This window comes from Nematolebias whitei, chromosome 10 (genome assembly GCF_014905685.2).
Source record: "Nematolebias whitei isolate Nwh7 chromosome 10, NemWhi1, whole genome shotgun sequence".
NCBI lineage: Eukaryota > Metazoa > Chordata > Actinopteri > Cyprinodontiformes > Rivulidae > Nematolebias > Nematolebias whitei.
The window spans coordinates 19,417,604-19,444,394 of NC_056507.1; the positions used below are offsets into that span (position 1 = coordinate 19,417,604).

Below are 26,791 nucleotides of genomic sequence, written 5' to 3' on the forward strand. Positions count from 1 at the left end.
TGGCGATGGCCAATGGGCAGATGATGCGACAGTGGGTGCATCCGGTAATGAATTTGAGCTCAGCAGATGGATGTCTGACTGGAGTTCAATTTTTCCAACCATTCACGATATGGAACCCCCGAGGGAGACTACAACATCACCACAAGTACACTGCAGCTGAAGGTTTCTAATTTTCACACACATTTGCTTTAAGTCTTCACGCTGCAAGGCTATGGTGCTTTGTCTTTCACAGATACAAAGTAATGAACACACGGAGTTAATCAGAAGTGTCAAGGTGAGATGAGACAGGCCTCAGGTGGAGGAATGTAAGTTGGATCTATTCCTCACCTTGTGTCCTCTTGTCCTTTACAGCCGCATCGTTTCATACCGAGCTCTTAAATTATACAGAGTGCATGAGTTGTTTTTTTTTTATTTCAAACAAGCCATTGGTTGATATTAACCACGCTTAACTTAGCAATGTTTTGGGTCAAATCTCAACAGAAGCAGAAAACATCTGGAAACAAAAGGCATGATTTTTAACTGGAGCACAGTTGGCCATAAATTAATCAGTCGCCACCGAAGGCAATGCAGCGATAATGTTTGTTTGTCTTTTAACAAAATATCACATGAACCAATGGACAGATTTTAATGAAACTCTCTTAATCGTTATGATTATTTGGGGGGGGGTCACCCAATTCCAGATGGCTGCAACAGCTAACTGACCATAGGAAACACAAATATGGCTATAACTAAGTTTAAAAGAATTTTAGATATTGACCTAAATTTGGTGTGGTAGTAGCCGAGCTTAATCCAAAACACATACTCAGAGCGCTACACATTACTTAAACTTTGCATTGACTTTAGGTTTCAACCCTGCCTGTCTGTAAAATACCTCATGAACCAGTGGATGGATTTTAATAAATCTCTCAGTCATCATTGGATGTTCAACGTTCTTTATTGTCATTCGCATCACATGAGGTGGAACGAAACTGAGTACACAGGGTCCCAGTTACACCCAAAATTAGCAAAATATAAAGTATAAAAAGAAACAGTATACAAGGATTTAAGATATACTCTAAACACTAATAATGTGAAATAATATGATATATTAAACAGCAGCCTGAACATGAGTGAGCAGATGGGTATGAATACAGCAGCTTAAAGGCAAGAGATCAGCAGCATGGATAATCAGCAGCACAGATAAAGTGACATATCACCAATTAAAGTGGCATTACAGTGATTTTTTTCCCCTTATACTGTAGTGACTTTCCTGGTTAGAGATTCTTGAGTCTAACAGCTTCAGGGTAGAAGCTGTTCCTCAGTTTAGCGGTTCTGCACTTAATGCTCTGCATCATTCTGCCTGAGGAGAGCAGGGCAAAATGTGTGTGCGCTGGGTGAGTGGGGTCCTTCATGATGCAGGTGGCTCTCTTCCTGCACCTGGAGGTTTAGATGTCTGTGATGGTGGGGAGGCTGACTCCAACAGACTTCTGTGCAGCCTTCACCACTCTCTGCAGAGCTTTTCTCTCTCCAGCTGTGCAGCCCCCCGGGCCACACGTTGATGCGTTGATACGTGGATGTGCATCTACATTGAATAAACTCTATCAAAGATGGCCAATCAATATCATAACTCAATCACTTTTACAGCTATTGAGCTAATTTTGGTGTGGTAGTAGTAGAAAGTCTGCACCTTCTGTGAGCGCTAACAGAGCTGACAAGATCTCATGACATCACGAGTTCATACATAATACCATTTATAAGGTTTGACATAAACAAAGAAGTCTATTCCTTTTTAGCATAAGACAACTTTGATTAAAAACTCTAGGATAAAAAGTGGCAGGTTCCACGGATTTCTTCAAGAACTGTTAAACATATACCTCGTAATTTGATTTGAATTTGGTTTAACGTCAAATGTGAATGTTTACTTTCAAGGCACTGGGGCAAAAGTTGTTTCAACCTGAATGATCAGCTCTGACTCAAGGAAGTCAGATAACATCTGCATTCCAGTAAAAATCATGTTTTTTACATCATTATTTTGATCATGTGTGTATTTCCAGCGTTAAAAACAAGATTAACCTCATGATATTGTGTAAGTTGCTCCAGTTTCTTTACATTTACTTTGAATAAAGCAGCACTTTAATTTTCTCTTGTCTAAACCTGCCCCTCTGGTATTCAGTAAAAAGTAAATTTTTCTGTCACTGCTTGTCTCTCAAACCCTCCTGGACGTCGACGACACAACATAAATATACTTTACATGCAGCAGGAGGAGAATAAATGTCACAATGATGGACGCTCAATGACAAAAAGTAAATAAGATTCTATATTGACCACTGTGGGAGACTCAACCCTAAAACGACTCATCTGTCACCGGTCTGCTGGGTATCATTGTCATTTATTCATTCATGACTGATTTTATCTTTCCACTGACCATTTAGGCGCCTCTCCCTCTGTGAGGTGAATCAAAACTGCTCTGCCGAGAAGTGAAGGGCCTTTTTCTGAGAACATGTTCAAAAAATTAAACATCTTTTAATAATGGCCCTGTTTCCAAAGATTATGTCCTGCGTTCAACTAGAAGCTAATACAAAGAGGGAATATCAACTGTGTTAAAAAAAAAAAAAAAGAAGTTAATTTTGGATTTCAAGTGCAGACAAACATCTTAAAATAATTGGAACAGGCAAATTAAAATATCTTGAAAGGTAACAAAGGTGATGTAGCTCACAAATATTTATCATAATTGAAGCAGGTTGGTAACATTTCTGGATGAATTTAAGCATCTTAAGAAGACTAAACGTGTCTCTTCTTCATGCCTTTGACCCGAGTCTTGATTTCTGAACAACGTTTTGAAGAATGACTTTATTTCTAAAATACACTTGGAGGAAGGTGCAGAGGAGCTGTTATCAAGGATGCATGAAAGTCTTTACTGCATCCTTGATGTATAAAAGTGCTCAAAGAAATCTCTGTGTGCAGAGAACAAGGCTGCAAAGCTGTTCTGAATGCCTTAAAGCATCATCAACAACGCATCAGAAGCAGATATGACTGCAAAGGCCAGCGCATGGACTCAGGATCAACGGTAAAATTTATGGTCAGTGAACGCAGTTCATTCATACATCAAGAGATGTACATAGGAACTTTATGATCCAAGGAAAAAGCACCTTTGTTACTTTGGACCCGAGTGTCCGAAGTGTCTCACGTTCTGATAAATCCAAAATTTAATCAATTTATTTACTCTTAATCACAACTTTAACCACCTACAAATTTAAAAAGCAGAAGTTTTATGTGTATTTTTAACACGTTTTAATAGTCAGGGCAGCTCAGTTGGTAGAGCTGCTGCCTCTCAGCGAGACGGTTGCCGGGTCGAATCCCATGCTGGGGGTCTTTCTGGGTGGTTTGCATGTTCTTTCTGTGCATGTGTGGGTTTTCTCCGGGTACTCCGGTTTCCTCCCACAGACAAAAAAACATGCATGTTAGACTGATTGGTAACTCTAAATTGTCCCTAGGTGTGAGTGAGAGAGTGAATGGTTGTTTGTCTCTATGTGTCCCTGTGATGGACTGGAGACCTGTCCAGGGTGTCCCCCGCCTCTTGCACAGTGATGGGCACCAGTGATCCCCTCAACCCAAAAATAAAGAAGTGGGTAAAAGATGATGGATGGATGGATTTTAATAGTCAGCACCTGTTTGTAGTTCATATTAACCAAGTCAATGTGCCAAAAGTCATAGCAAACATGATCTGCTCAGAGAAAACTCTGTTATATTTTTACACACAAACATAAATAAATAAATAAATACAAAGTGACATAGAGGAATAAACTCAGTTCTTTATTTTTTTAGATAAGTTGCTGGCATAAACATCTACAATATGTGTTTATGCTAAATTGCATATTTTAACACTAACGTTGTCTTTGTAAAATACAGTGACTTGTCTTGAGCTTCTAGACTTTCTACCTGTCAACTATAGTATGTTTAAAGTTTTAAGAAAGAAGAATAAAGGAGAAAATCTAAAAACTTACCGTGAGAATCATGATAAAAAGCTATCAAAAAGCACAAATTTAACTTCTAACGCCATCTAGTGGCTAAAAAGACCACATACACCATCACGAATCGGAATAATTTTTATTTAAATTGATAAAATAATGACAGTCATTTATTTGTTAATCAGTGAGGCAGTGGCACAGCAAAACAACAGTAAAAACATCAATAATAAATATGTTTTTAGCCACAATAAATTATACTCAGTAACAGTTTTTATATTTAATGAAAAGCTGTCACTATGAAGCAGATCTGCGGTGAAACCAGGTTTCAGGCTGTTTTCTGCTGCTCACTAATTAAACGACAATCCATTTCCATGCAGCTGCAGAAAAACTGAGTGGGAGTGAAAAAGCTTGAAGGTGTGGGCTGAAGGCAGCAGGAGGATATTTTTTTTTCATTGCTAGAATTTATTATAGTTTTGTACAAAGATTAGAAATGTGAAAATATATGTAAATCTGCACATGTTAAAAACCAGACTATGTATTCAAAGTGCTGTAAGTTTTTTTCCATTCATTTTTTCTGCTTCAAATACAAATAATAATTTTAAAAAATCTAACTTTTATTGTTTTTTTTTAAACCCAGAACACACATTTTTGTGTTTTTAGGTAAAATCTCCACTGTCATATTACTTTTTAAACTTTTTAATCTTTGGCTTATGTCCATTTGTTGTGTCGTTAATATTTAAATAGCAGCAGCATTTTCTTTTTTGAAAACTTCAAATTTAAACTTGATGCCGTTCTCCTCTTGAATCTCACTTGGCACGTCAGGAAACCTTATATGAAGAAAACGAAACAGAAAAACAAGACAGTATTTCTTGTGAGTTCATCAAGACAAAAACATTAAATAACTGACAATCAAACTGAATAAAAGTTGCAGTTTGTTGGAAATTATTAAACACCTCATAAGCCATTTAAACTAAATTAAACATTATTAACTTTTTGAATGGAACAGACACAGCTTTAAACATCTCAGTCTGCCATATTTTATATTTAGTTTATTTTATAATTTACTGCTTCTAACTGACTCCACCTAATTTAAGTTGTAAATGTATTCTAACTACAGTGTCCATGCTCTTCAAAGCTTTCGGTAAAGTCAGCAAATCCTTTCGAGCTGCTCAAACAGCTTCCTCTGACAGCCGTGCTGATGCCGGCCTTCTAACAAACCTGGATCTTTCTGCCGTCGGGTGAATAACTCTCACGCAACAGTTAAACACCCACAGGTTCACACAAGAAGACAAAGCCTCAGGATCAGGAAGCAGTCAATCTTAAGACTCAGCACTTCTGGAACGAGAGAAACTCACCTGTCCTGTAACTTAAATAACTTCCTGTCAAACTCTGGAAAGAAAACGTCACAGTCAAAGTCGGCCATCACGTCTGTCAGGTAGAGCAGGTCACACCACGGGTGGTTCAAGGCATCCTGAACAGAAAGAAAACACTTCAACTTCAGTCACTCCACAGCTGTCATTACACCTGTCAAAGTGAAGGCCCGCGGGCCAGATACGGCCATGTAAGAAACTGTCTGGCCCACAGTCATACTAGTTTAGCCAATCAATGACAAATCAACTCTTTTATTTTTTATTTTGTCTAAAACAGTTATTAGAGCAGAGTTCTCACTTCACCAACTTTTTAGGTGAAAAAAATAAGTTAGAAAATCTTAGTTAATGTTTAATTTTGATGTTGAAAGAGCAATAAAACACCAGAAGAACTCAAGTACCCGATCTGAAGAACAAAGAATCTGTCATTTTCTCTCAAAATGCAACGTGAATGGTAGCTAACAGTCACAAGTGGAAAAAAATCTTGAGAAAAATAATATAAATAAATAAAAATAGTAAAATGCTAGATTAAAGCTAAAAGCAAAATGGTGGCCAAAGCTAAACGAAGTAAAAAAAGACAGCAAAAAAGTTAAAAGTTGCTAATTATAAGCCAAAAGTATCAAAAAGCTAATTAGATGCTAAAACTCACAAAAGGCTAACCCAAAATAAAGGTGGGAACATTTAACTAAGGCTAGTTGTAAGCTAAAAGCAGCTAATCTAAAAGTGAAGTAACAGCAGCTAAAACCCAAAAGTAGCAAAGCAGACCAAGAATCGAGACCGTGTGTTGGAGCAGATTTCAAAGAAAACGGTTTATAAAGTTAAATAAGCTGAAAAAAGTGAAAACAACTTAAAGTCATATTTTCCATCTCCTGAATGAGCTGAACATTAAGACGCATTAATGCTAAAATAACATATCGTATGCAGAAGTAGTTAGATTACAAAAAAGGTACATACTATAATCAAGTGTGCCTTGTGCATTCATTCTGGTTTACTGTTTACTGACCTCGAACTGATTTCATGTGGTTATTGTAAATGACTTGAATAAAGTCTGACTTATTTGACTGTTTTGTTTCGCTTAATGCACTTATAATCTGAAAAATACAGTAGTAACAACAACAACAATAATAATAAAAACAGGAAAACAAAAATGAAATAGAGTCAACATTAACACAATGAATGATAATACAGTATTGGATCATTGTAATTTGATCTTTGTCTCAATTAATGAATTATTTTTTGGTCTAACATCTTTTTAAAATGTCTTAAGATAAAGTCATATTTATATAAAAATATTATGACATACAAATTATATTATGTTTCAATAAATAGTGACTGAAATTAGTCACCGAGGTGGAACAAAAATTTTAGTCTGGTGCTGACACTGAGTTTGACACCTGTTATTTTTAAGTTAATGTGCACTAAGGTAAGTAAAATTATTTTAACTATTCTATTTAGAGAAAACAAAACAAATTTCTTTTGACCAACATATAAACTCACATAAACTAATTAACATCGACATGATATAGTTTGTGTTTCTGAAAACATTTAAGTTAGGAAAAGAAGTTTAAAACAATAAAAAAAAAAAAAAAACACAATTTGGATGAAGAACTTTGCAAAGACTGAAACCCTGCGAGGCATTATGGTTTTAAGGTTTAAATATAGCTCAATATATTAGTAATTAACCAAAAATACCTAAAATATAAAAGAGAATGTGGAATTATTATTAGAATTACATTCTATTAGAATTAAAATTAACAATTATTATTAGATTATTCTGCTTTGCCTGTGTAAAATAAATAAAATAATTAAATGTTAAAGGAGTATTTTTTTGCCTTTAACTTGTTTTAGCTTGTTTATTAATAACTAATGCTCAATGAACCAAAATGTGCAAAATTGTTCGGGCTGATCAGAGATGGAATATTGGGAACACTGGGAATCATGTGAAACAAATGAATACTTGGATGCGTAATCCAGAGACAACAATTTCCAGACTAGAAAAGTTTGATAAGCAACATTCTTGAAACTAATCTCATGTAGAAACCTAAACTTGAGCTTGATAAATACTTTTTTTTTAACTCATACTGACTAAAACGCCTTTAGTGCAACTCAACTTACTGGAAAAAATACAACCTTTGACAAATTTTCTTCTTTTTACATAAAATAAAAAATAGGTATAGCAAAATGAGTGCCGAGTAGTGATTAAAATGTTTAATACAAATGCAGCTTTTGAGCCACAAAGGAAAGTCTGTAACTTTGAGATTTACTTAGCAATAATCTGTTGTTGTGCCAAGAATCTGCCACCAGAGGGCGCTAACCAGTTTGAACTAGAGATAGAGACCTGCAGCTGAAGCATCCTTTATTTTTTATTATTATGTACTTGTTCTGTGTGACTGCTAATGTTGAAATGCCTAAAACAGATGTCTTGTTTACACACCTAAGTGTCAGACTATAGATCTGGTTTACCTCGTAGACCTGTGTTCCACCAAGAACCCAGATGGTCTCTATTATACCTGCGAGGGGGGGTTCAGCTGCCAGCCGGACGGCGCTCTCAAAGTCTTGGCACAAGAAGTGAGCCTGATCTGGGACTGTGCTGGAAGGAAATAGATGAAACAGAATAAAACCTGGGACTAGTTTCTGGGTGGAGCTACTTTCATGAAGTTCTTGCTGAGGCAGAACTGTTTATGTACGGGACTCCCTCGATACTTTGCGGTGCAACTTTCGCAGACTCGCTCTTTCACGTTTTTTTAATGATTGTCAACGTTAATATTACTCACGTGATTGGGACAGTATGGAATAAAAAGTTAATGAAAAAAAAAACACAGTCAGGCACCATCATTGTGTAGTTTTCTTTCAATAAGCCTATACTGTATCACCAGTCAAAAGAACTACACTACCCAGTGCTGCTGCTTTCTGCTGAACTGGAGGGAAAGTTTTACAACACAACTATATGTTATCTATGAAGCTATGAAGCTCACAGAACTGGCAGGAAAGTAGCAAATAATCCTGAAGCTCAATTATCCACGGGTACATCAACCTGGATGGGGCGGTGGGCTTCGTCGCTGCAGGGTAGGTCCGCAGAACTGGAACCGAGTCCGATTGGAAGCGAGCTGCCAGTCTGCAAAGCTGGTGAGTAAACTTTTGCAGTACTGTATAGTACATATACGTATGTTGTTAAAATTACATAGGCTGAAGAGTTAAGAACATTGCGAGCATGGGAAGGGTTTATAAAGCCTTAAAATACTAAAATAAATAAAGCATTCCTTCTTCACAGTTTTTCACCTATCATTGGGGTGTGTGTGGAAAATAACCCCCACAATAATCGAGGGACTACATGGATCTGCATTTTGTTACCTTTTAAGACTATTTCTGGTATTATCACCTACAGTACCATGTTAGTCCTTGTTGGGACCAAAGCTTGGTTCTATTATGGCTGAATGTCAGTTTTAGGGTTAGGGCTTGGGTTTAGGACTAAGGTCATGGTTAGGACACAGAAACGAGTCTAAGTCATTTCAGTAAGTGTGGACTTGTGTCTGTGTGTGGGAGTGGGTGTTTGAGTGTGTGCGTGCATGTGCAGATACTCACCTAAGTGTTTTACTGAGCACTACATGCAGAGAGTTGGACAGTGGTAACATGTTTTCCGGTTGAGAATTCCAACACAGCCGACCCCAAATCATCAAATTCATGTTACCTTCAGAACCAAACACAAGCAGCATAAAAGATAATGTCATGAGGACAAGATCCTAAACAACAGAGTAGAAAAGATGTATTACCTGGTCGTGACACTCTCGAGATGGTGTTCAGAAAGTACTGAGATTCAGATCTGTGTGGGGGAAATAGTTTACTATTTAATCAAACAGGCAGTGGCTCAGAGCTGTCGCTTCTCAGTGCGAAGGTTGCCGGATCGAAACCCGGCGGGGACCTTTCTTTGTGGAGTTTGCATGTTATGTCCGTGCATGTGTGAGTTTTCTCTGAGTACTCCGGTTTCCTCCCACAGACTAAAAACATGCATGTTAGGCTGACTGGTAACTCTAAATTGTCCCTAGGTGTGAGTGAGAGAGTGAATGGTTGTTTGTCTCTGTGTCAGGGGCGATTCTAGAGTTTGACCTTTAGGGGCGCTTAGCCCCCAGTGCTGACAATGGTTCTTAACTTGAACAATGCAGTGGCCATTAGCATCAGAAGCATTTGTAATGTGGGGCGGATACACTGGTGGTGGTGGTGGGGGTGTCTGCCCCCCACCCCAATAAAATTTTGAATACATTATATTTTGAATGAAGCAGAAAATGTTGAAGGGAATACAGATGCGTTAGCTAAGATGCTACAGAAGTAGCACTCTGCTTCTCTCATGCATGCACCCCCCTCCCTTCACCCCCCTCTCCCCAGCTCCTGCAGGTAAGAGGCGTTTCACTTCGGGACAAATTGAGGTCGTCGAATGGTCGGTTGCTGACGAGCCTACTGGACTGACTGGTGGCGTTGAGGATTTGACTCATACAAAAAACAAAAATCTTAGATTTTACTAACCTGTTTCAGAGTGTCATCATTTATTCCATTTTCATTTCAAATTTATTCAATATTTTAGTGAATCTAAGGTTTGAGAACTGAGTTTCCTTACAAAATCACAATGATGGTTTCTTAACTTTGCAGGGGTGCTGAGTTAAAATTTAGGGGGGCATGAGCACCCCCAAAAGAGGATAAAATCACCACTGCTCTATGTGTCCCTGATGGACTAGAGACATGTCCAGGGTGTACCCCGTCCATTGCGCAGAGACTGCTGGATATGGGCACCAGTGACCCCTGTGACCCAGAAAAGAAGAAGCGGGTAAAATAATGGATGGACATTTAATCCACCCATTATTGGAGCAGCTGTGGCTGAGTGGTTAGTGTAGACGTCCTCCAATGGGAGAGGTGGGGGTTTGATTCCACCAGCAGTCACATGTTGAAGTGTCACTGGGCAAGACACTGAACATCACTGCCTCAGATGTGTGTCCCATCAGTGAATGAATGTGATCTAAGTGGTGTAGTCTATGTTTTTGTAGTGTGTGTACTGTCCTTAGAAACTGTTGTGGCTGGAATACCACGTCGTGTTCAAGACGGCTGAGGCGTCGCCCTTGGTATAAAAGATTTATTTGACAAAACATGGGTTACAGATATTCAGAGACAAACAATTACATTAATAAGATATATGCATATAAATGGAGCATTAAGAACGAACCGTAGCCGCGCGGTCCTACCGGAAATGCTCGGTGGGCGTGTGTCATTTCCGGCCTTTTATCCCCGTTTGAGAAGGCTAGCTTCCTGATTGGTTCAGCTTCTGTTGCTATGGTTACGACTCTTAGCCCGCCCCCTCAAGGACGTTAACGTCTATATTTCAGATAAGTTTTGGTACACCGAAATCGGCTTTTGTTTAAAGTTTAACTTGCTATTATACTTTAGGGATACAAAATGATTCGTGTCTAAATTGTTTATACGTAATAATTAATAACTATTAATTATTACCTACCTCATGGGTGTTAATTCAATATCTGTTGAAGGTCTGGTGATTCTGTTTTTTAAGGCAGATTCATCTTAGTTTCCTTGTCTGCGTTTAAACTGTTAACACTGTTTGTTTAACGTGATTATACCTTAGTGATACCAACTGATTAGAAATCAAGTTGTTTATTTCTAGGAATAATTAATAACTTAATTATTATTATCTAACTCATGTTTGTGTTTTTTATTTGGATCATTTTTATACTTTTAATTTGATTTTACTTAGTCAAACTATATTGTCTAAATTAAAGAGATGTGTTCTAGCTTTATTTATGTTAATCAGTCTCTGCTCTAATCTGTTCTGAAAGGTTCTGAAAGGCCTGATTTGATTGCTTGTAATCCATCGAATGTGAACTTGTAAAATTATCCTTAGCTCCTATGAGATTATATTTAAAGGTCAACTAGTTAGAATTAGCAAACATTTTCTATAAACATAGTTCAACCCTGGAAGAAAGACACGCACACACTTTATATATGACATGACATTTGAATGCTTGATAGGAATTATAAAAAGGTATAAAATATTAAATCCAACAAAACCAAAGTACACTGGTTAGTACAATGTAATCGTATTGAACATTTCCAAGTTTCTCTGATGCTTATATTTGAATAAATGCACAACAAACTTTGTACAACAGTTGGTTTTGTATTAAAAACATGTTACAGGATTTATAAAACAGTATCAAAGCAAACCATGTTCAAGTATTAAGTAGTAAGTACAGAATTATACAATAATTCGCTGGATAAGCGAATGTAATAAACAAGCGCTGCACACAGACAGATTGTCATGGAAGCATTTAACTACCATTTAACATATCAATGACACGAGCCTAATGATATGTCATGTATCATTGGGCACGTTTAAGTGGGTATACTGAAATTCTCAAGCTTTCATAGTGGGTATATGCCGTATGACCACGTATCACATAGACTACACCACTGAAAAGCACTGATTAATCTCTACAGATTCAGATTAGCTTTGTATAGATCTAGCAGAGAGCTGTCTGAATGGGTAAATGAGGGCACAGATTGTAGTGTAAAGCGCTTTGAATATCTGGATAAGATAGAAAGGCGTTATATAAGTACAGTCCATTTATCATTTAATCCAACAGCATGGTGCTCCATGGTTTATACACCATGGAGCAAAAGGAAAATAAGACAATCTTTCTCTGCACTGGACAAACCAAGCCTCATATTTAGCTTTAACAAAACAGATGTGACACTTTAAAACAATCCACACGCTGTTCTGTTACAGCACACACACACTGATAACACCTAACGTGTCACAGACATAATCTGTGCTTACAGCAGCACCTTTAAAACATTTTATGTTCTTGTCAGGCCTCTGTGCTCCTAGATTTATGTTTAGGGAACAGATCAAGTTCATATGGGTCAGTGAAAGTAATTAGCAACAGCTTTAAAAGCTTCAAAAGTTCAGATCCTTCAATTTATATTGGAAATTCCAAGAATCCCTGATTACAATGACAGAAAAATCAGATGATTATATAAATGCTCACTAGCACTAATTAAATTACCAGTTAAAAAACAATTAATATACAGTCTTACGGTAAACTCCAGGGCAGGGTACCATCCTTCCCAATCCCCATGTTGTTGCCGATTGCAGCAATGACGCGCACAGGTTTGTTTTGCAGCTTGTGCCGGCTCTCCTCCATCTCCAGCAGCAGCTCTTCAGTCAGACAGCAGGAAGCTGAACACAGAGGCGGTGAAATGTGTGTGAGAGCAGTTTGTTCAGGCTGAACTGTCGCCTCCCACCCAGCCTCAGCTGCTATTGGACACTGTGCAGTTTCTCTGCATTTTTAAGCTGCTAGAACGTGACTCACTGGTTGGGAGGGCAGTACGTACTGCTTACGCAAGATGACGCAATGTATATATAATTTGATTTGCTTTAAACAGAAATTAAATGTGTCTGAGGATTAAAACAAGTAATTCTCTGCACGTCCTCATTTCATTAAATAAAACACACATCACTGTACAGTAAAAACATTCAAAACTAACTTGAAATCACAGAAATTACATCACCCTCTCACCAACATTCATGACATCATTCAGGTGCTGATGTTACAAAATAAAATACTCTGTGACAACAGACTCTGAGGAATTTGAGCTCATGAAATTTATTTTATGGAACATTTTGTCTTTAAAACATTATTGAGAAAACATAACATGTGCCTATTTCCTCCTCTGGTCCCAAATAGTTCCCTCTGGAGGGTAAACATTTTAGAACCTCTTGTTGATCTAAAAATCTTAGTCTCTTAAATTGAAGTAAAAGAAAACAACTAGTTTAGACCAGGTTCCCAGACCCCCGGGGGTCCGTGATCTTGTTCTTTGGAGTCCACCAAAAAAACAAACAAAAAAATGTTTATTGTTTTTTACAAACAAATAGATGTTTATCAACCTGTTAAAATACACCAAAATGAAGGAAATCCCATCTACTTTATTGAAAAATTTCTGGGGATGACCCCCAGACACCCCCAGCTATTTGTGTTCCAGCATCAACCAGTTTACAAATGAAGCCCGGTCACTGGGTCTGACTACTGCTGTTATGAGTCTGTTCAGTTTTATGTAAAGAGTTTTCTGTAATAATTTGAAGAAGTGGCAAAACATGTATCATGTTCATTATGTGAATAGGTAAAGTTTTAAAGTGGGTTTTTTAATACTGTTAATGTTCTCAAAACTGTAATCTTTGGAAGTTGAAATAAAAAATGTTGTTAATTAATTGTCTTGAATAAAAAATACCCCATGTTTAAAAGTATAAAAATTGTACTAACACTATTAAAGAACAGGCCTTAAGTATTTATGTTACACAAATATTACCATTGCATTAAAGAGACAATTTGAAGAAAATTACTTAATAAACATGAGGGTTATGAGGGGTCCATGAAGACAAAAAGTTTGAGAACCCCCGCTTTAGACAATGACATGTTTTAATGTCACTTATAGTGAATTTCAGCTCAAAGGAGTGAACATGTAACCTCTAACATAATTACCTTAACTTCAGACAAGCATCAGTTAGTTTGTACCTACATGATCTTCATCCAGTTTAAGAAAATTAAAACATGCACATATAGGCAGAGATTTTCATCCAAAAAACTCAGGCACGAGACCTTCGCTCCATTTCAGCTAAATCATAAAAGCTTCATGACTATTATCCAAAATTTAAACCGCAGTAACTCTGACATCACCAGTCATGACTTCCAAACTGAAGCACACGTCAAGAGAAATTACGGTTTGTTGAACAAAGTTATAAGTTTTACTAATAAAGATACTTTTTGAAAACTATTAAATTAAACATAAAAAGGTTACCATGAAGTACATCAAATGATGCAGGTTGAAGGCGTTTACTCCAGTAGTTTTAGATATTTTGATATACAAATCTGAAATGTGGGTCTGCACTCAGTGTAAACAAAGCACTTGTCTGAATCTGCCAAAAAAACTTGTGGCAGTTGTTTGTCACATGATTGACATGCATCAGACTGACTGAGCTTGGGCAGGTAAACAAAAAAACAATATATTTTTATTTTCCATCACTGTATATAATGATGTTTAACACAAAGTGAGAACAGAAAAATGTTGTATTGACTCAATTAGAAAAAAATTTTCATTTGTAAAATGTGTCAAAGTGGGATTTTGGGTTTGGTTCAAAAGACAGACCTTGTTCTGACAAAAGATATTTTAAAACAATTGAGACAACTCTGACAAAAAGTAAAATAAAAAAGCAACAACAAAAGACTGAATCAATATATTTATGTGTATAAAACGTTTTTAAATATCTTTTACTTTACCTTTTGGATTTATTACATCAACTTGTGTTAATGTAATTTGTTCTATGAGCAAATTTAAATATTTATCACACAGACTGTAACAAGTTTCTATAAACTTCTTTCTATATACAACTCCTGTTTATGGCTTTATAGATGGCTTTCTGCAGGCCTGCATGTGTGAAGGTCCACTACTCAACTGACTGGCTCTGAATGGTGTTTAAATTATAATTGCAAATTGTGTCAAAAACAAACAAACAAACAAACAAACAATAAATAGCATGTGGGTGAAATGACTGTTTTCCATTTTGCATCAGAGCAGAATCATAATAAATCAGAATCTTACCTGTGACAAATATCTGCCTTCAGTGGCTGCTCATGAGCAAGATATTAGTGGAGTGGACATTAATTTCTTAAATTACAAACGGCACAAATTTTACAATTTGTGTTACATTTTCTGTGATAAAAATAGGATATATGTTGTTTATTTAATTTATTGCTCTTCTTTTGTATGCTTAAACATTTTGCCTTTTTTCTTCCTCCTGCAGGTCGATGTTGTCTCGTGAATAACAATCCTGTCTAATAAATCAGAGAAACAGCCGCCTCCCATGCTCATGTGCACCCCCACATGAAATGAGGATAATTTGACCGCTTAACTAATGCATGACTAAATCAACACAACATGCAACTGACACATGAGGTGGGGTCACCAACACTTTTGTATAAAAAAAAATATATAAGTGAAGAAATGATGTCATATCATCACTGATTCAAATAAATAAATGTTCCTACGAGGGATCAAACCCACAGAAATGGCTGGTAGAGCTGCTGCCTCTCAGCGAGCAGGTTACCCTGGTTCAAATCCCAGTTCGAGACCTTTCTGGGTGGAGTTTGCATGTTCTCTCCATGCATGTGTGGGTTTTCTCTGGGAATTCAGATTTCCTCCCCCAGACCAAAAACATGCATGTTAGTCTGATTGGTAACTAAATTGTCCTTATGTGTGAGAGTGAATGTTTGTCTCTGTGATGGACTGGAGACCTGTCCAGGGTGTCCCCCGCCTCTTGCAGTGATAGGTGGATAGGAGCACCAGTAACCTCCGCGACTCAAAAAAGATTAAACGAGTAAAGGTACTGGATGGATGGACATTATTTATTAGGATTTATTGGGGAAATCAATTGCCCCTCCTGCCCCAATGGACCAGCCTCCTCTCTCTACTGTCCAGATAGAAAACTGACATCAAAGTAAAAATGACAGAATAAAAAACAAAATCATAATTAATTTGTCTTTTATTTTCATTTCAATACATTCAAAACATTTTAATTTACTGTGTCATATTCAAAATAGATTGGGACAAACAAACAACAACAAAAAAACATTTATATAAATAGATTTATATTTTGGTAACATTATTTATAAAAGGAGGTGTAGGAACACATGACCAAATATACAAAAGTTGAAAATGAAAAATATTTACAAAATGTTGGATGACTGGCTTCATCAACTTGCTTCTACTCCTCTGCTGTACATCAGACCTTTGCTTTTTTAAGCTTCAAAAACAAAATACTGTTCAAAACCATATTATTTTAATAAAACATTTAAAGTACTGACGCATGCTCAATAATCCAGGTAGAAAAATCTAACAAAGTTAAATCAGGTCCAGACCTGATTTAACACATTTAACAACCATTTTTTTACACATTTAGGGTCATGTGTTCATCCGTTCATCTAATGTACTGAAAGTGGATGAAGGTGACCTGTTTACATTAAAGATAGAAATAGAATAGATTTACACCTTATTTACAAATTTATAAGCAGAAGCAATGAGATCAGCAGCAACACGTTCTGATGAGTCTCTCATGACAGACGTTTACACAGAACAGGGTGAAAGACAATAGTTGACATGTTTTACACACTGAAATGAGACTGAAACAGTCAAACACAATCTATGATGACAAGGCAAGGTTTTGTGCTCCCATCTTGAAAGGTGCTATGCAGGTGCCAGCGAGACAGAAAACCGTGGAGCGGAAATAAACTAAACTCCGTTAAGAAGTCCAATAATTCACCAATAACTTGGGACCTTGAATTAACTTTTTCCTTCTTTTGTAAATACCAGTCCAGTACACTCACTCTCTAGACTCTGATGATTGCTTTAACACACCACATACAAAGTATTAATGTGCAGCTTCAACATTAAACAGTGATGCATGTAGCACCTTGTAAGATGGTGGCCATGAATCTCACCTAACACCATCTGCTGTTATTCCAATGTATTTCTATTTCAGTGTATTTATGTCCAGATTATAATTAAATGACACTCTGACATGGGATTATAAGGAAAAGAACACTGCAAAGTGGAAATACACTCTGAAGTGGAAGACAACAAGTTGTTTCACATCACACTGATCAAAAGAATAAAAACTGGCTGTTTCTACTTCTTTATTCTGTTTGCAGGATTTTTTTTTTCTCTGACGTCAGCCACGTTGACACAGAACACTACTTGTAAAATATGTCAGACATCTTTCATTCTGAACCTTGCAGCCTGCTGATTGTCATACAGACTCACCATCATCATTACACCAAACTATCAATTCATGATGCATGCTTAACTTTACACCTGATGTGATCATTATGTCTCAGAGACAAAACTTACCCCCACCTCTTTTCCTTTGTATTAAACCCATAAAACTATCAAGTTGAGGTTTTGCTCTTTTAGCCCCAACAACTTGACAGAAAAGTCAAAAGTACTGTGTAGAACCAACTCATCTTGTCCCACATGGTTTCCCAGGTTGAAGGTTGTTCGCAGAAGACTCTGGTCACAACACAAACCCACCGAGGGACCCTTGGTATTCTCCTTTGACCTCTCTATTCACTTTGCTTCCAGAATTTAAAGCCGCTTTCAGGTACGGTGTCTTCGTGATGACGCTTTTGAGTGGACCGCCTTCTTTCTGCAATGAAACAACACTAATGAGACTCGTGCACTCCCAACAGCTTTCACCTTGTTAGAACAATAGAAAAAGGTTATCATTTCTTTTGCAGTGTAGAAACCAGGTTTACGGCACATTATTGTTTTATATCTGTGTTTAGCACCAAAACAGCAGTTAGTGATGTGTTGTAATAAAGCAAAACATTTCTTATGCCTTTGTAAACAGCTCAGAGCTCTTGCAGGTCACTTTGTAGATATAATGCTGGACACAGTCCAAGTCTCAAAAGTAGCAGATGAAGCTAAGAGCGTGATTATTTTTCATTAACGTAACGAACATAATCTTAACAATTCACAATTTAACTCTGCTGATGTCTACATATACCTGTTTGAGATGTCCCCTCCTTCATGGAGAAGTCTTCAGAGGATCCTCTTTGACCTGGACCTGTGGTGCCTTCTCCAACTTTACTGACGCTCACACTGCTGCTGACATTTACTGGTACTGTTGCAAGCAGGCCTGCAAGGGTAACAAAAGTGGTAAAAATAAAAAAATTAAAATGCGGCTGTTAAATGTTCAAATGCTTCTTTAACTCTGAAACAAAGAAAGACCCACATCAACACGAAAGTCTGTCAGTTACACTAATGATAATATGAATACTAATTATTGAAGACATGATTCACTACAATTTTCTCTCCACAGGGTTTGAAACGCCACAGAATCCAAAGCTGTAAAACTAAAGCACAATCAATCAATCAATCATTCAGTCTTCAGCTGTTAAAAAGATTGTGGTTTAATTTGAAGCAGCTGACACAAACATGTCTTAAGAAGAACTTGGATAAATTTTTTGTCTGTTAAATAACTATTAACCTTTATTGCCCTTTAATTCACATTTACTTTCTAGAAGATTTCTTTAAACCAATTACCCACTATCAGGTTATGTAACACTTGATTAGCATGTGGGTGATTTACCCAGTCCTCTGTGGCAGGAAAGCTGCTGGTAAATCTGCTTCATCCTCTCGACGTTGATGCGGCTGACCTCAGCGTGGTTCACCATGGGTTTAGGGTAGTGGGTTCCTATGATACACTTGGACGCCTTCTGCACTTCCTGGGGGGCGTTCCAAGGATCATAAATGTATTTGGCAGGAAAAGCCCTCAGTGCAGGTAAATAACGCCTGGTAAAACAAACAAAAAAAGAAATGTAAACCGCAAAATCTGAGAACACTTATCACATCAACAATTTGGTTATCCCAGTATATTTACTTTTACTTCTACACTGTGAGCCGGACCACATTTTTATGAATGTGGCATTAATAATGAAACATCATAAATAACTTTATATTATTTTTACTCCAATGAAACCACGGTAAATTCCTTCCCATTGTGAGGCCTTAAAGTACAAGTGAACCATAAGTTTGTATTTTCCCATTTCATAGACTGTGGGAAACACAAACAGTTCCTCAAATTCTACAACGTCCTTTAAAAAAATCAAAAAATCACGTGAGGCACATAAAAGCAGTGACTGACCGTATGTAGTCTCCACTGGGGTCTGTGCGTCGGCCAAAGCCCACAGGGCAGTAGCAGTGAAAAAACTGCTGGAAGAATGAACTGCAGGAGAGCCACATCCAGCTGCCAGCATTTACACTCCAGTCTGCATCCAGCAACAACTCTTCAAAAACCTGCATAACATCACCATAAAGTCCAGAGTAAAGACTCGGACAAAGCAACAGAACGGCATGCTTTCTGCAGTTTCTTTATTCTCACCTTCATGCCTTCTTCCCAGCTGATCCAGAGGTCTCCCCTGGTGAGAAAACAAGCCACAGCGTGCCGAGCCAAATGATGGATCCAGCCCTCCTGCCTCAGCTGGGTCATAATGGCATCGATCCATGGGTAACCCGTCAGGCCCTCCGCCCACTTGGCCAGCGCCTCGGGGTTTCGGTCCCAGGGGATCTGGACACACACAGGGTTCCCCTCCATCTTGTCAAAGCAGGAATTGTTGGTGGCTGTTGTATAGAAGAATTCCCTCCACAACAGCTGGCCGTACAGAGACAGTGGCGGGGAGCCGTTCTTCTTGACCTGATGCAAATGATGAATACAGAATTTGAGAATAGTTTTATCATTTGCAGTACAAACTCATTTGGTTCAGAGATTTTTAAATTTTATTAAAAACAGCTTTGTAGCCATGATAAAGGTTATAAATTACTTATTTGAAATATGCATCTCACATGAACAAAAACAATAGAAATGGTAAAAATATATATATTTTGTCCTAAAAACATTGTTACAATTTGGTTTAAGAAGGTCTTTTTTTTTTTTACCTTGCTATAAAGATCGGTAAGTCTGAAGTAGAAGAGACGGCAGGAGAGACATCCAAAGCGTAAATAAGGGCTGAGGCCCGTCGGACTGGCCAGCAGGGAGTTGGCGTTCATACGTGGACGCTCAAAGTTTGCCACCCATGCCTGCAAAAAGATTATTAATTTTGTTTTTAATAACCGTCAGTCAGAAGCTGAGGCTTAAAGAAGTTAAAACAACGACAATAATGAAGCTGTTGCACCGTAGTAAGCAGCAGGAGACACAAACGACAAAAAAAAAGAAAACTATACGTACACTAAATTAGTATACACACGCCTTGAGGTTTGATGCAAGTTTTTCAGTTGAGAAATTTTACAGCTCATCTTAAGTGTTTTCTTATAACCATTAATTGTTTTCTTGCTCTGATAAATGTGAGCTCTAAAAGCACAAGTTAGCAAAAACAGGAGGAAATACAAATGATTATGTTACTGCATTAATTAAGAAATAATGCAATATTACAATAATAACACTAATATTAACATATGGTATTATGGTACAAGTCATGTCTTGCAGGAAACCACAATGGACATGTCTCACATGCACGTACATCATTTGTTGAAAGCAGGATGTTCATGCCAGTGTGGATAATAAAAGTGTTTATTCTGAATAAACACTATCAGAGTCTGATAATAATAATTACACCCATTACCCACATTTGTAAAACCGTAACATAAGCGATGTCGTTAGTATCATAAAAGCTGGATGTAATGACAGCATTCAGATTTTATTTTGTGTTTACACACAGCAGTAAATTTTACCTTCCTCTCCAGATGTCGCTCCAGTCTCACGAGAGCTTCTGTTTCTCCACCTGGCCACGCTGCTGTGATGAGTCCGTCTGTCTCAAAACCTGTCAGATAAACAGTGTTACCCCCTGACCTTGACACTGAGCCATGATAGCTAACATTGACAAAAGTGCACCCACCACGGGGCCAGTGAAATGAAGTGTGATCAACAGATCAGTAAAATATTTTCTTATATAGCTAAATTCTAAAACCAGATCTAACTAAGCCTGTCACGATGCTGGATAATCACCTAAACGAGAATGCATATAACAGAAATAACAATAAAAATGTAACGCGAGAATATGATTTTCAAGCAAAACATGGGTGATCTTGTGTATGTTGTCAAATAATATGCTTAAGATTCTTTAGACAGGTTTTAGTCTAATTCAACAATGGTTGTTTTAGAAGCATTCACGTTAAATAAAAGGGCCAAAAAATATTCACACCAATAAGTAGTAAATTTCCATACGGATATGATGCTAGGTTCTAAAAAAGCAACACATTGATTTAAAGGTTAAAATTATTTTAAGTAGAGGGATGTGGATTAGTATGAACACAGACATTATCCTGCAGATTTGTGCACTCAAAGCACTATTTTAATTTCAGTGATTAAAAAAATAAAGACGCTTTACAGTAATAAAACTTTTGTTTCATAAGACCTCCTTCCTGTGGAACAATTCCTCTAAAAAAATCTTCAGGAAAAGTTAAATCTAAACTATTTATTTATTTATTTATTTATGAACACAAAGATGGCAATCTATCATTGACCACAAGCTAAAGTTTTATTTTTATTGACATTTTCTTTCCTTCTCAGAGAACTGTGTAGTCAGGAAGCAGTGCTTTTACATGTGAAACTCAAAAATAAAGGAAATGCTCACCAAGCTCTTTCAAGGAAGGAACTCCAAACTTGTCGTCATGGTTATTTTGGATGGGAGTGATGCAGTTTTTAATGATTTCAGATGTGATTGTCTCTGCTGGGGGCTCCACAGCATCCATTCGGTTGATAAGTGCCTGGAAACGCTTGTACGTGAGGGGGGACTGACCTCCGTTGAATTCTATAATCCTTTAAGGAGAAAAAGATGCATTCAATTGAAGCCTGCACAAGCAAGCACACAGTATATGAAATAATCAGTTTTAAACGTTCAAACTTTAAATTCTACAGTAACTCACTTTTCCAGGTCATAGAGTGTGTGTGAAATCCGAACCATCACCTCTACACCCGCCTCACTGGCAAGTTTTTGGATGGCAGCGTCACGCTCCTTACCAAATGGCTCAGAGTCATATTCATAAGATAAACGTGTAATCTGCCACTCCTGAACAACAAAGGAAGAAACACAGTCATTGATAGACATGTAGTGTTATACAAATTGTTGGTAATACCCTGAGAGAAAAGGTTTCTATTCAGCCTCAACGAATCTGCTCCGTTTCACCTATTTTTAATCAGTTTTTTTTTACTTCAGCTCTTGTACCTTAAAAAGACGAGGGAAGACATCTGTCGGCTGGCCTCTGATGACAAACAAACGGGAGTTGAGTTTGCGCAGACTTGCATCCAGATCCTCTAAACACTGCAGCAAAAACCTGGGAATACAGGGATCAACAATCTAAATGAACAACTTGTGACATGAATTTAGTACAATTGCGCAAAATAAAATGTCAACATCAGAAAGGTAGCTGATCTTTTAATCTGAGTAAACACTTTACAAAGTATGCATTTGTTTGACTCAAAGGTTTTATATGAATAAAAGAAACATGCTCTTGATAAGATAGAAAGCGCTATAGAAGTACAGTCCATTTACCATTTTACATGCTGATGAAACTTTTATATTTAGCCCAAATTTGACCAGGATTAGGTAGGTATGAAGGTAGGGCTTGTTTATTTGCCAACCGTAACCTTTTTTTTTTGGTTGTTCTTTAATAAAGAAGTTTGTTCAAAGGAATGTAACAGTTAGAAAACAGCAGGGCCATTTTACCAGGCTGTTTTAATTGTCAGTGATTAGCAAAAGAGTGAAATCATGCACTAAGACCTTAATAAAGGGGATGTTTCAGCAGTTGCACTTATTCCAATTGTTCAGGTGCAAATAAGCACTTGGACTGACTGATGGGCATGGTAGAGCAGACCTGAGACCAGCTGTGTGGCACTTTATATCAAGCCTCATCCAATCAAATACCCAATATTTTCCTTTATTGTTCTTTCTTTTCGCTCCTACTTAAACTGAATACTGTTAAATAATTTAATGAAACAAAAACGACATCTAAAAAGTCTATAAGTATTTGAAATAAAAAGGGCTAAATTTGTGTTGCTTGTGAAGCTTACATTTTCTTTGAGCTATGAACCATGTGAACTAAGACTATACGTAACAGAACAAATATAAACTGTTTGCATTTGATGTTTTAAGTGTCTGAAGCTGTTTTAGTCTATTTCTCCATCCAGTTAGTTTGATAAAGACTGCCGAGGTAAATAGTTATTCAGTACACAAAACAGACATCCTTTCCAACTTTACATCCAGTTTACAACTGGTTCAAAATGCTACAGCCCCATTTTTAACTGGTGCAAGCAAAAGAGTGCACATTACACCAGTTTTGGCCTCCCTTTACTGAATCCCGCTTCACTTTCAAATTCATTCTAAAATCCTTCTGTATGTTTTTAAGGTCGTTTTCACCTGATAGTCCAGTAGACACGGTTCAATTGAGGACCAAAATTCAGAACATTTGTTTACATTTCAAGTTGGTGTGGTTCACATTCTCACTGCACTGTCAGTCGGGCCAACCTGTCCCCCCTCCCCCCGCCTGTGGTGGCGCTGCACCAAGAAATACTGACGGAAACGACACAAAAACCTCTGAAGAAGACACTGAGCGCAACTTACCTCCGGAAATAAAAACAAAAATGGAGTGGCGTCAAATTTTAGCGTTTTTAGGATTTCTGTTTTGTCTGTGGCTCATGTGCCGAACAAACATTTTTCAACAATGGACTCAGCATGAGCAGAAGATGAGGCAGAAGACCATGGAGAATATTGTTTTTTACACAAGGCGGCTGAGACGGCTCCGTATGACGGAAGAGAAATGCACATTTGTTTTGGTTGTATTTACACAGAATGCCCTTCGCTGTAGTCCACTTCCTGCTTTTGGAGCGGTCTCCAGTCTGCTTGCATTCACAATGCACTCGAACCGCGCTAGAGTTCATCTCAAGTGAACCGAGAACTAGGTTTTTAGGTGGACCAGAGTTCGCTCTTTTGGTGTGCATGAGTTCAATTGTACATTCACATCTCCCCAAACGAACCAGACTTTCTAGGCCAACGGACTAGAGTTCGATTAAAGTAGACTAAACAGGGCTGGTGTGAATGTGCCTTTGATCTCTGAACAGTTCTGCCCCCTCCTATCTCGCTGATCTGCTGCAGCCATATGTCCCACAGCACGCTCTGAGCTCAGCAGACCAGATGCTTTTATTGGTTCCAGGAACCCATTTTAAGCTCAAAGGTGACAGGTTCTTCTCTGTTGCAGGTCCCAGACTGTAGAATGACTTAGCACTACATCATGTCAGACAGGCTCCCTCGCTTACATTTTTAAATCTCCTTTGAAAACTCTCCCTGGCTTTTGACATGGTGTGAGTTGATTTTAACTTGTCTGCATTCTATGTTAGTCACTTAGTTCTTATCATTACCTCTGTGTGATCTATGTATTTTTGCTATGTCCTTTGCTTTTGTTGTACAACACTTTGGTTGGCCTTGTAGCTGTTTTAAGTGCGTTATAAATAAAGTGGTATTGTATGGTATCCTTTAAATGACCATTTTGTCCATCCATTTTTGTTCAGGCCAAACTCATTTCTGGCTACAAATACAGAACTGCTGAACCTAATGACTGAATTGTTTTATTACATTAAGCTAGATTTGGGTCTGAAGTCCAGAAGCAAAACATTGTCTGAAAACTCCTACCTCCATCTGTTGATGCCCACACTGGAGGAGCCTGCGAACCAGGGGTCCAGGATGTAGACGCAGCGCAGGGTGTCTGCTCCCCGGATGGAGTCCCTCAGGGCTGGGTTGTCGTGCAGCCGTAGTCCCTTCCTGAACCAGTGGATGGTGTTGACCACCATGATGTCGTCGTCTGTTCTTAATGTGTAAAATGGCAAAAAGAAGGCGGGATCCCCCCCTCTCCAAAACAACAACAACAGTCTCCGGGGTTGTCAAACAGAAAGTCACGCAGCTCAGCTCTTTTCAGGCGGTGTCGAAGGTTTGTCCGAGCTCCATTTGAAGTTCTGTGAAATCTGGTCAAGGCAGCGATGAAGTGAAAACGTTTACCCCCCAAAAAACGAGCAACAACGCAAAATTTCAAGCAGCAGCGACGCGAAAGGGGTTTATTTTACATCCTGGGACACGAGACTGCTAATAAAACTCAACCAAACAGCGCTACTACTGTCTCTACGATTAATATTCACCAGCTTAAACAGAACTCAGTCAAACGGTAAAAACGGCATGTTTGACCACGCTGACAACACGACCACGCAAGATGTCCCCGTCAACATCTCCGCCCTCACGAACACGCACGAAGGAACGCGGTGCTCCGATTGGTCAGCCGTTGTATAATGGTGTCTCCCGTCACGTTTCCGAAACGTGCTTTTATTATTATGTCTGCTTATTCGACCTCTATTTCCGTTTTACATCTCTCAAACTCGAGGATTTCGGTTACATTTTCGCTTCGACTTGTGGAGAAATTCACTGCTGGGTAGAAAACCTTTAAAAAAAGGGATGAAAGTTTAATTTTACAGCTGCTAATCCGCAGGTTTTAGGTAGAATTACGCAGACTGAGTACCCGGATGTTCACGTGCCTCGCGGTGCAACTCGGTTGAAAATTGGTGGGTTTGATTTGACGTGCGGGGCGTACCGCTACCTGGGAGCTCGCTCCGTTTGCTGTTTCACAACTTGTCCCCGCCCAACCATAAAAGCGATAATCTGAAACCAATGTGACCCCACGATGCTTTACGTAAAATTGTTGTGATACCAGATCTACTGCGACAGTTCGTGCTGGTCATCTGCTTTTTTTTATTTTATTATTATTTTTTTTTAATGACAGTGTTTCTGACATCAAGCAGGCGAATAAATATAGTTACTTGTACCAATCATGCAATGTTTTTCTTTTTAAATCGTTTTAACCTTAATAAAAGGAAGAAGCGGGTAAAGATAATGGATGGATGGATGGATGGATGGAATTAAATTTTGAAAACTCGTTCGGAACTCAAAGCAAAAAAAAAAAAAAAACGAAAAACGAGACAGTGTTAAGTGTTGCCTAGGATTACCACTAGGTGGCAGTATTGTCAAATAATAATTTTATAATTAGTCTTTCTAAACGTTTTTTTAAATTAAAACCTATACACCCTTCTACACGAAAAACGAACAGTAAATTAAGTTGGACCTGCAATGTGAGCCTGATGAAGAGGTTGTCAAACAAATATATTCATCTAATAAATAGCTGTACATTATAAACACATAGCTAAATATTTGTAAATACAATAAACAATAGGGCAAGTATAATATTCAGGAAAATAAAATAATTAAAAATCTAGAAATAGACAAAATAAGTGGCTGATCAATTACTGGCCATCTGTTTTAATTGGCCTGTACTAGTCTCTTTAGGCATTCATCCAATAGGCAGAAACACATTGAAATGTGTTAAATGCGCTTTATTCATTACAATTATACAAACAAAACAAAACATCAGATGCCGCTGCTCATAAACAACACAGAAGTGGAGATGGTGGAGAGCACCAGGCTATGGGGGTACACACATAACCATCAACTGTCATGGTCAAGAAACACTGCATCCCTAGTGAAGAAAGTCCAGCAGCGTCTGTACTTCCTCTGTAGGCTGAAGAGAGCACACCTCTCACCCCATGTCCTCATCACATTCTACAGAGGAAACATCGAGAGCATCTCGACCAGCTGCATCTCAGTTTGGGAAAAAAGCTGCCGGGCTACAGGAAGAATTGGAGGAGGGTGGCGAGAACGGCAGAGAAGATCATTAGGACACCCCTCCCATCCATCTAGGACATTGTCTCAGACCAAGTCAAACCAGAGCCATTAAAATCAAGAGAGACAACTCACACCCTCAACATGGATGGTTTACTGTTGG

General features: G+C 38.0%; 2 protein-coding genes across 2 annotated transcripts; both read right to left on the reverse strand.

The window, feature by feature from the left end:
* Positions 1-4,562: 4,562 nt before the first annotated feature.
* zgc:153031 lies at positions 4,563-12,554 on the reverse strand. Its single transcript, XM_037683433.1, has 6 exons — positions 12,407-12,554; positions 9,085-9,134; positions 8,897-9,002; positions 7,778-7,904; positions 5,303-5,418; positions 4,563-4,774 (listed from the first exon to the last, which is right to left on the reverse strand). Exons 1-6 carry the CDS (start codon positions 12,511-12,513, stop codon positions 4,684-4,686), a joined length of 597 nt encoding a protein of 198 aa, XP_037539361.1. The 5' UTR covers positions 12,514-12,554; the 3' UTR covers positions 4,563-4,683.
* Positions 12,555-17,146: 4,592 nt separating this feature from the next.
* cry1b (cryptochrome circadian regulator 1b) lies at positions 17,147-25,489 on the reverse strand. The gene is made up of 11 exons (XM_037683432.1): positions 24,601-25,489; positions 22,141-22,249; positions 21,842-21,984; positions 21,550-21,734; positions 20,648-20,736; positions 19,856-19,996; positions 19,302-19,613; positions 19,065-19,216; positions 18,510-18,712; positions 17,925-18,056; positions 17,147-17,564 (listed from the first exon to the last, which is right to left on the reverse strand). Exons 1-11 carry the CDS (start codon positions 24,756-24,758, stop codon positions 17,482-17,484), a joined length of 1,707 nt encoding a protein of 568 aa, XP_037539360.1. The 5' UTR covers positions 24,759-25,489; the 3' UTR covers positions 17,147-17,481.
* Positions 25,490-26,791: the final 1,302 nt, after the last annotated feature.